This window comes from Conger conger, chromosome 3 (genome assembly GCF_963514075.1).
Source record: "Conger conger chromosome 3, fConCon1.1, whole genome shotgun sequence".
In the NCBI taxonomy this organism is placed as follows: Eukaryota; Metazoa; Chordata; class Actinopteri; order Anguilliformes; family Congridae; genus Conger; species Conger conger.
Genome location: NC_083762.1, coordinates 33,058,073 through 33,067,828, shown reverse-complemented (window position 1 = coordinate 33,067,828; position 9,756 = coordinate 33,058,073). Strand labels below are relative to the sequence as shown.

General features: G+C 41.5%; 1 protein-coding gene across 2 annotated transcripts; it reads right to left on the bottom strand.

Moving 5' to 3' along the window:
* Positions 1-2,403: 2,403 nt before the first annotated feature.
* ifngr2 (interferon gamma receptor 2) lies at positions 2,404-8,607 on the bottom strand. 2 transcript variants are annotated; one of them, XM_061233408.1, is made up of 6 exons: positions 8,470-8,607; positions 7,555-7,964; positions 5,225-5,373; positions 4,954-5,101; positions 4,466-4,623; positions 2,404-2,959 (listed from the first exon to the last, which is right to left on the bottom strand). In XM_061233408.1, exons 2-6 carry the CDS (start codon positions 7,889-7,891, stop codon positions 2,807-2,809), a joined length of 945 nt encoding a protein of 314 aa, XP_061089392.1. In that variant the 5' UTR covers positions 7,892-7,964; positions 8,470-8,607; the 3' UTR covers positions 2,404-2,806. The 2 variants fall into 2 exon arrangements, with proteins under 2 accessions (XP_061089392.1, XP_061089391.1); XM_061233407.1 differs by having other exon boundaries at positions 7,555-8,602.
* Positions 8,608-9,756: the final 1,149 nt, after the last annotated feature.

Genomic DNA, 9,756 nt, shown 5'->3' with positions numbered 1-9,756 from the left:
TGTAGCAGACTTACAAATAATCTAGATCAAAACTAAGTTAAACTAACTGAAGATCCCACTTTTTTTGTTGGTATTTTTGGGTTCAAAGTTATCCTATAAGAGTATTTAAGAGAAGTCTTCATGAGACGCAGACAAAGACTACTCCTGCCTTGTTATTGACTTTAGATTTTAGAAGCGTCATGACAAAATGATGTACTCCAGTTCATGTAGAAAAGCAGTCTTGTTTATATTGCAAACCGCTAGAAAACAAGGCCATCGAGGCTTGCTCATTCAAATGTTTATATACAGTGGTGTGAAAAAGTGTTTGCCCCCTTCCTGATTTCTTATTTTTTTGCATGTTTGTCACACTTAAATGTTTCAGATCATCAAACAAATTTAAATATTATTCAAAGACAACACATGAAAACACAAAATGCAGTTTTTAAATGAAGGTTTTTATTATTAAGGGAGAAAAAAAATCCAAACCTACATGGCCCTGTGTGAAAAAGTGATTGCCCCCCCCCTGTTAAAACATAACTTAACTGTGGTTTATCAAACCTGAGTTCAATTTCTCTAGCCACACCCAGGCCTGATTACTGCCACACCTGTTCTCAATCAAGAAATCACTTAAATAGGACCTGCCTGACAAAGTGAAGTAGACCAAATGATCCTCGAAAGCTAGACATCATGCCGAGATCGAAAGAAATTCAGGAACAAATGAGAAAGAAAGTAATTGAGATCTATCAGTCTGGAAAATGTTATAAACCCATTTCTAAAGCTTTGGGACTCCAGCGAACCACAGTGAGAGCCATTATCCACAAATGGCAAAAACATGGAACAGTGGTGAACCTTCCCAGGAGTGGCCGGCCGACCAAAATTACCCCAAGAGCGCAGCGACGACTCATCCAAGAGGTCACAAAAGACCCCACAACAACATCCAAAGAACTGCAGGCCTCACTTGCCTCAGTTAAGGTCAGTGTTCATGACTCCACCATAAGAAAGAGACTGGGCAAAAATGGCCTGCATAGCAGAGTTCCAAGACGAAAACCACTGCTGAGCAAAAAGAACATTAAGGCTCGTCTCAATTTTGCCAGAAAACAGCTTGATGATCCCCAAGACTTTTGGAAAAATACTCTGTGGTCTGACAAGTCAAAAGTTGAACTTTTTGGAAGGTGTGTGTGTGTACGCCATTACATCTGGCGTAAAAGTAACACCGCATTTCAGAAAAAGAACATCATACCAACAGTAAAATATGGTGGTGGTAGTGTGATGGTCTGGGGCTGTTTTGCTGCTTCAGGACCTGGAAGACTTGCTGTGATAAATGGAACCATGAATTCTGCTGTCTACCAAAAAATCCTGAAGGAGAATGTCCGGCCATCTGTTCCTGACCTCAAGCTGAAACGAACTTGGGTTCTGAAGCAGGACAATGATCCAAAACACACCAGCAAGTCCACCTCTGAATGGCTGAAGAAAAACAAAATGAAGTCAAAGTCCTGACCTGAATCCTATTGAGATGCTGTGGCATGACCTTAAAAAGGCGGTTCATGCTCGAAAACCCTCCAATGTGGCTGAATTACAACAATTCTGCAAAGATGAGTGGGCCAAAATTCCTCCACACCGCTGTAAGAGACTCATTGCAAGTTATCGCAAACGCTTGATTGCAGTTGTTGCTGCTAAGGGTGGCCCAACCAGTTATTAGGTTTAGGGGGCAATCACTTTTTTACACAGGGCCATGTAGGTTTTGATTTTTTTTTTTCTCCCTTAATAATAAAAACCTTCATTTAAAAACTGCATTTTGTGTTTACTTGTGTTGTCTTTGAATAATATTTAAATTTGTTTGTGAAACATTGAAGTGTGACAAACATGCAAAAAAAAAAAAAAAAAAATCAGGAAGGGGGCAAACACTTTTTCACACCACTGTACATAACTGATTCAATTAAGTGATATAAAGTTTCAGTTTCAGATTTCCCAGTACTGAATAGATTGGGCGACACGGATGGTGCAGTGGTTAGCACTGCCGCCTCACAGCAAGGAGGTCCTGGGTTCCAATCCCCGTTGGCCGGGGCCCTCTCTGTGGAGTTTGCATGTTCTCCCCGTGTCTGCATGGGTTTCCTCCGGGTACTCCGGTTTCCTCCCACAGTCCAAAGACATGCAGTTTAGGCTGATTGGAGAGTCTAAATTGCCTGTGTGTGTGAGTGAATGGTGTGTGTGCCCTGCGACATGATGATGTGCAGGTTAGGCTGATTGGAGAGTCTAAATTGCCCGTATTATGAGACGTGTTCAACACTTTTACTTTCTTTAGTAAAGCTTTTGCTGTCATTTTTAAAATGAGGCAAGCTCAGTTAACTTATTTCTCCTTTATTTAACCAGGTGAGATCAGGGAGCCCTGGCCAAGGGAGGAGCAAGAGGTAACAAAATAATCTTCAGTACAATACAAAAAGCACAACACAAATGACATTAATACAATCTCAAGTAAAAACTGTCTCAAGTAAAACAGCTGTCGACCTCAGTTTTTAGAGTCTGAAGTATACTCCTAAAATGGTACAGTAAGAAGTGGCAGGTTCTGGGAGCGGAGGTTGTAGGAACTTGTTTTCCAATTTAAAATTTTTTGCGGTTCCACATCACAGCGGCCTGTAGCATAGTGTTTAAGGTAAATGGGACACGCAAGGTCGGTGGTTCGATCCCTGGTGTAGCCACAATAAGATCCGAACAGCTGTCAGGCCCTTGAGCAAGCCCTTGCATTTCTCCAGGGGAGGATTGTCTCTTAGTCTAATCAACTGTACGTCGCTCGGGATAAGAGCGTCTGCCAAATGCCATTAATGTAACGTCAGGATCGGGTGTGTCCATGGGTTGAACTTGGTTCCTCCAACACCACCTCCTTGTCGATGGTCACCAGGGAAACCTTGTCAAAGGGCTCATCCTCTGAGCTGGAGCTGCTGCTCGCTGGGAACTGGACAAACTGTTCTTCCCCAGACAGGAACTGGGTGAAGGGCAAAACACACAGAGAGTATAGCGGAGTTTAACTGGAGTAATGAGGCAGAATGGGAGAAGAATGCAGGAGAGGAGGCGTGGGCTGGAATTATAGGGAGTGAAGCAGGGAATATACCAAGCCTGTAGACCAGCTGATGCGTTGACTTGGCTGGTGTATACACAGCATGAGAATATAGCAAGAAAACAGCGAAGATGACAGTGAAGACTGTACTCTGCAGTTTATCACTTGATAAAGGCGGTGCCTTTGTCCGGGCCTCTAGAAACTGCTGCCTGGGAAGTACCCTGGCCTGTCTGACTACCTTCCCCACAAATCCCCCTCCCCCCACTCTGCACTAGACTCATTTTAACTTCCTGTACACACGCCTGCAGGTTCTAACAGCGTACTAGCAATCAATAAAAAATAAAAAATAAAAAATAAAAAATAAAAACAGTACCAGCAGTGCTCGAAGTGGGAAAATTTTTAGCGAAATCTAGAAATCCCAGTACTTTCAATATACTGTTGGGTCAATAAGTCTTTTTTTATTTAAAATTTATTTCAGATTTTTCCCTTTTTCTCCCAGTTTAGTAGCCAATTTTACCCCCCTCTAATTCAATTCAAGTTAGATACACCATCCACACCCCACCCCCTGGTGGGCCGAGGAAGAGCAACACGCCTTCTTCAAGACGTTTCATCCCTCTAATTGTGTCCGTGGTTCCAAGCCGTCTGAGGCGCTTATTTCGCGGTGATCAGCTAACCCTGCCAAGACCCTCCCTCTGGAGCGGCGAGCCAATTATGCCGCTCCACGTGAGCCGGCCAAACTTGGCTTTTACCAAGTTTGTGCAACTGCAGCAAACTGCAACCACAAGTCTGCTGCATCTTAGCCTGTTGCGCCACTGCTGCCCCAAGAAGTCGTTTAATAGGAAATAATATAGTTTTTAAGGAGTTTGTAAATCACATCAAGTGGAATTCTACAAATTTGAGATTCCATAGATGTTTTGGGAGGTGTCAACTGTTTTAAGAATTTAGGCTACCTTTAATTTGGTAGTAAAAGTTAAAAAAAGGTAAGTAACCATAGCATGTGTGCCTAGTTCCATTAGTAAATAGCGGTACGCTATAAGAAATAACAGTACGCATATGGGCAAAATAGGAACAAACTAATTCAAGCACTGAGCACCAAGTTATATAAGCAGGTTATTACCGGGAAACACTAAGATTTAAACTTACTGGAACATCCCAGTAAGTCTCTATTTCTCGCCACAGCCTGGCTGGGTCTTAATGGTTTTATTGCAGTTGTCCAAGTCTTTAATACTGTACAATGGTGCTCTCTCCTTAATCTTCGCCCCATGGTGCCCCTCCTGTAGATGCCTATGAGCATAGTCCAGCACAGTATATAGTATAGAGTACTAGAACACCAGTAGTACAGTACAGTAATTGCATTAGAGACCAGTGTATTGTAGCTGGGTACAGACAGACACACAGACACACAGACATACACACAGACTTGGAGCCCTGTACCTCATGTAGGTGTTCTGGCAGCTGCAGTGGGGGCCGCAGGGCCTGCTTCAGTTTATCATAGAATTTGGGGCCCATGTAGATGCCAAATAGTACAAACGCCAAAGTCACGCACACCATCAGTCCCGTAACCCACATGATCCGGATCGACCTGGCAGATTCTGGAGGAGGGAGGGGGAGGGGGGGGGGGGGGGGGGACAGAGAGAGGGAGATGTCACAGCGCTTGTGTGAAACTGCAGGCTCAGCACAGCAACCCACAGTATGCTACGACCTAAGGGAGAGTAAATCACTGGTAAACCACCTAAAAGGATGAGATTAGAAAGAGACAGACTAGTAAGAGAAGAATAATAATTTATTTAAAATAATAAATACAAATATATACAAAGATGACAAAAGCAAATAAAACAGAGGCATTGAGCACAAAATGTAAGCCTATGGCTTGCATGGCTCAAACCAAAAGAAACCCAGGAGAAAAGCAGGGGCCCTCTTACCGGACTCTAAAATCATGGCACACTTCGGCGTACTGGGGATACTGTTCGGCCTTAGCTTGCCGCGCCAGAGATAGTGAGCTTTCACGCAGTATTTGAACCCCTCCTCAAATGTATCAATCAACACGAAGGATGAGATGTCATTATATACCTGTGGGGGGGGGGGGGGGGGGGAGATCTCATCAGGCCATTGTGAGAATTCACACACACACACACACACACACACACACACACGCACAAGTATACAAAAAATAATAATAATAATAATAATCACCATCCAGTCGCTATCCTCTTTCTTGTAGTAGAGCCTGAACTTCAGGTCAGGTGAGAGATGGGATCTGTCAAAGGGGTCTCGTATGCGCACTTCCAGCCAGCCTTCGTTACGTCTGGCTGACAGGGTAACATTTGGTGGACCAAGGAGGGCTGAAAGAGGAAAGACAACACTTGAGACCAAGAGGCCGGACTTGCTTAACACTTGCATTAGCGTTTACATGATACCTATTCATTTAGTAGCAGCATGTGAAGCCTGTGCTATATTCAGCAGGCTCATCAGATCCATGAATAACTGGCTTTATCATGGCCCGATTGAACAGGCCTACAAATATGACTGGGTATTCCAAATGATGAAAAATACAATAAGGAATATAAGTTTTATAAAACAGCCAATACACACATGCACAGTCTAAGTACTTTGAGAGTAGTACAATATCTGTTATTTTGGGTCTGTACTCTACCACATTAGATTTGAAACAAAACAATGAATATGTGCAGACTGCCACCTTTATTTTGAGGGTATTTATAGCCATAGGAATCACATCCATTTTTATATGGCTTCTCAGCTGCTTCTGATTACGCAGGTATACTCAATCCTCAGGACAAACAGTAGGCTTATTTGGAACATCATTAAGAAGAAAGAGAGCACATGTATACAGTATGTTTGGGATCATTACAGTTGCATTACTGTGGGGTGAAGTACTGTCCGCTGAGTTTGAAGGCATGCTTCTGTACACTTCAGAATTCATTCTGCTGCTGCCATCAGCAGTTACATTATCAAGGCAAGAAAGCCAGAACCTGTGGCAGCTATATATGCCCACACTATAACACACCCACCACCATGAGTCAGTGGTGGGGGTGTTATAGCGCTTTGGTTGATTTTAGCCTCGACACTTTGCTCTTGCTACAACTCTGTAAAAGTAAAAATTTGCCTCTGTCCACAAGACCTTTTTCCTGAACTCTGCTGGCTCTTTTAGATACTATTTAGCAAACTGTAATCTGGCTATCTTGTTTTTGCAGGTTTCTAGTGGCTTGAGTCTTGCAGTGTAGACTCTGTAGATCAGTTTTAGCTTTTCGACTTCCGTTTTCCGATTCTGTTTTTTTCTGTTGTGCCTGTTTGTTATCGACCCTTCGCCTGTGACCATGACCATGTTTTGGATTATCCTTACTGATCCCTGCTGATTCTGTTTGACTCTCTTTGACCACAATAAAGACTTTGAAAATACTTCAATGTTTGTTTTTTATTTATTATGATTATTTCTCAGCCTCATAATAGCTTCTTTGGGGTGTCTCGGTGGCGCAGCCTGCAGAGCACTGACCGCATGGTCATTGTGAGCCGCGACGTCAACGGTTCGAATCCGACCGTCTGACAAAATGTCTTTCCCTCTCTCTCGCCCCCATTCTTCCTGTCTCTATATACTGTCCAATAAAGCTGAAAAAGGCCTAAAAAATATCTGTTAAAAAAAAAAAAAATAATAATAGCTTCTTTGACTGTCAATGGCACTCAGGTTGACAAACGCCAAGACTCCAAAGGCAATCAAAAACCTAGAATCAAGATCAATGCTTTCTTATACTTGCGCTAAGTAAGAGATGGAATACAGCTGACGAATCAAACTAATCAGAAACAGCTTTGAGGCGTCCAATTACTTTCGTTCCCCTAAAATGGAGGGACTATGTAGAAAAATACCCTAAATGCAAATGTAAATACCCTAAAATTAAAGGTGACAGTCACTTTAACTTCATACTCATTGTTTCACTTCAAATCCAATTGGCTGAAGTACAGAAATTGTACCACTGTTTACTGTACTTACAGATTGCACTATAAAATCACTGTAAATTAACCCTATTCTATAGGGCCTATTCTAAAGATCTTAAAGACAAGCTGAAACAGAAGTTAGAGCAGCATTAGCTTCCACGATATGACATATACACCAGTGAAATGGATCTTGAGGAATTTTTGAAGGGGGGGTATCAATTTGACTAATGTCAAATGAGGAGGGGGACATCAAATGAGTATGTGGAAAGGATATTTGTTTGGAGGAGCACCGACATTTGATCAACATATAATCCCACTGGTACACGATGACGTCAAATCTCATAAAATCTTATTTTCCAGGAAGTGGATGGAAAAAAACAAGTATTCCAATTTTATCAATATTTTGGAATATTATACTTTAAGACATGTTCGTATGGTTGACGAATTGGTTAATTGAGGGAAAAGTACGTTTTCATTTCAGCTTGTCTTTAATAAAATGACAGGAAAATGGTATGGGTGGCAGATCCTCTGGAGTTCGGGAGCCCACATGAAGAAGCATGCGGAAGGACCCTTACACTGGAACAAGGCCTGGAATGGTCTGGAATGGCTCCAGGGTGAGTCCTGTTTTCCATCATATGCCCGGACCCTCAGCGTCGCATTAATGCTTGCATACAAGCCACTAAAACTGGAGGTCAGGTTGCATCGACTAGCTCTTAGGGATGAGCATTCCGGAATTTCCAACCAAAGATGTTCACTACAATTATCAAAAACAAAATGCGATGAGGCTACATTCAACAATTGCGGCATCTCCGGGAATTCAAATTTAGAAAGGTAGCATGGCACCACCAGACAACAGTCAACACAGAATCCTGAAGAAATGAGGATGCAAAATATACAGTATACAAATTTCATACATTAAACACAGTATACATATTAAACAAGGGAAATATTCTCTTACCTTGATCCCTTGTCGCTATCATGATTCCTGAAAAAAGTGGAAACACCTTGTTAGTTGTTCTTCAACCTCTTATCCTGAGGAAATTACCAAAGGTGCATGCTCATTAATTTAGATTATCCCTTGCGAGATTTAAAACTACTTGTGCTTCCTTAGTTTTCCCTGTATTCAATTGAACTGCATCGGTTAGCTCCATGAAGTGGTTTCTGAACAAAGATGCTAGGTGAGAGTTAAGATGTCTGTGGTTTTCAGGCTATAGCTTGTCTAATACCTGGGGGGATGGGGTGGGAATGGAGAGGTCTGGTAGATGTTGTTTTCAAGATACATTGGAGCTGTCCGTTTAGCGGCTGGTTAGGACCAAGGTTTTAAATGTAATGCTGTCAGCTCAAGATTTAACTGGGCCTAGAACTACATGATTTGTTTGGCTGTAACTGGGATGATGAGTCATTTTCAAATCAAAATCAAACAAAAGCTGCCATTTGAACTCAACACTATGGACAAATGTTGGTCAGCTGATGGTCGAAGGCATACTCACACTAGGTACTCCACTGTATACTGAACATTTTCAGAATTCCTTACAGGGCTCCAGTACAGCTCACTCTGAAAGTTCACTGACTCAACAGTCAGATTTTCTGGCTGTGATAGCAACGTCAGCGCACCTGGATATAAAAATACAACAGAAATAATCTGTTTTCGGCTGGTTTGACATCACACATGCATGCGTAAAGGGGAACCTCCACTCGGAAAAATAAAATTCAGACAATGGAAAATTATCTTTATTAAATTGCTTACGGTTTGATTCATTTGCATTTTAATTAGTTTTATTTCTACACACAATGGAGCAATATACTTTGGGTCTTCTGCTTATCTGGCTCCAAAATCTACTTCTGATAAGTCAGCTTACTATTCTTGGTACCAAAAGATATGTTTTCCACTGTTGTTTTACATATCTGCATTCAGTGTAAAAATCACACAGCGGGATATCGAGAACAGTGAATTATCCATTTTTTACATTAACATTTTTGTCATTTGGCAGACGCTTTTAATCCAAAGCGATTTACAAGTGCATAGGTTCTACCACAAGTCAAAGCATCACATCCAGAACTAGGAAAATACACATGGAATGCTGTTATCCCTTCATAAAGTGGGAGCTCGCAGCGTAAAATGCGGCCACATAATCAGTCACACCAATAGTTTATCCGTCCTTTCTTGCTCTTTCCAGTTTGATACATATATACGTTTGATTTCATACATGTACATTCGACGCATGTTTCCTGTCATATGTGCGTCTGAAAATCGTCGCAAAAGACTTAGTACATCTGGCCCATCGTTCCAACACCACTGAGCATAAACAACAATTTTGGATAAATGCATGAATAAAACCAAATGCCACACGCTGTATTCAGTAGGTCTATGTATGCGTCAGCCAGATGCCGATAGCTGTATAATAATACACATTTAGTTCGAAAGATAAGCGGAGCGGGCCAGTGATTTAAAACACCCGAAATAAAGCGTTTCTTCTCTTGTTTTTGTTCATCCGTCCCATTAGCTAACTTAGAAAATGTGTAAGTTATTGACAGTCGCCTTAACGGAATAGGAGCCTGGTCTAATACTATTAAGTTAGCAACTTTTATCAAGGCCTCTGTTATTGTATTTCCCTATAATTCGAAGAATGAGGAAGTTAACTTAACTTGGTCAAAGTAATATTTCATAGCGATATACGTAGTTATACCGAAGTCATTATTTGATACTCACAAAAATTAAATCTAAAAAATAAAAAACACTTACCTGTACGTATAAATAACAAGAAGCTAATCAGGTA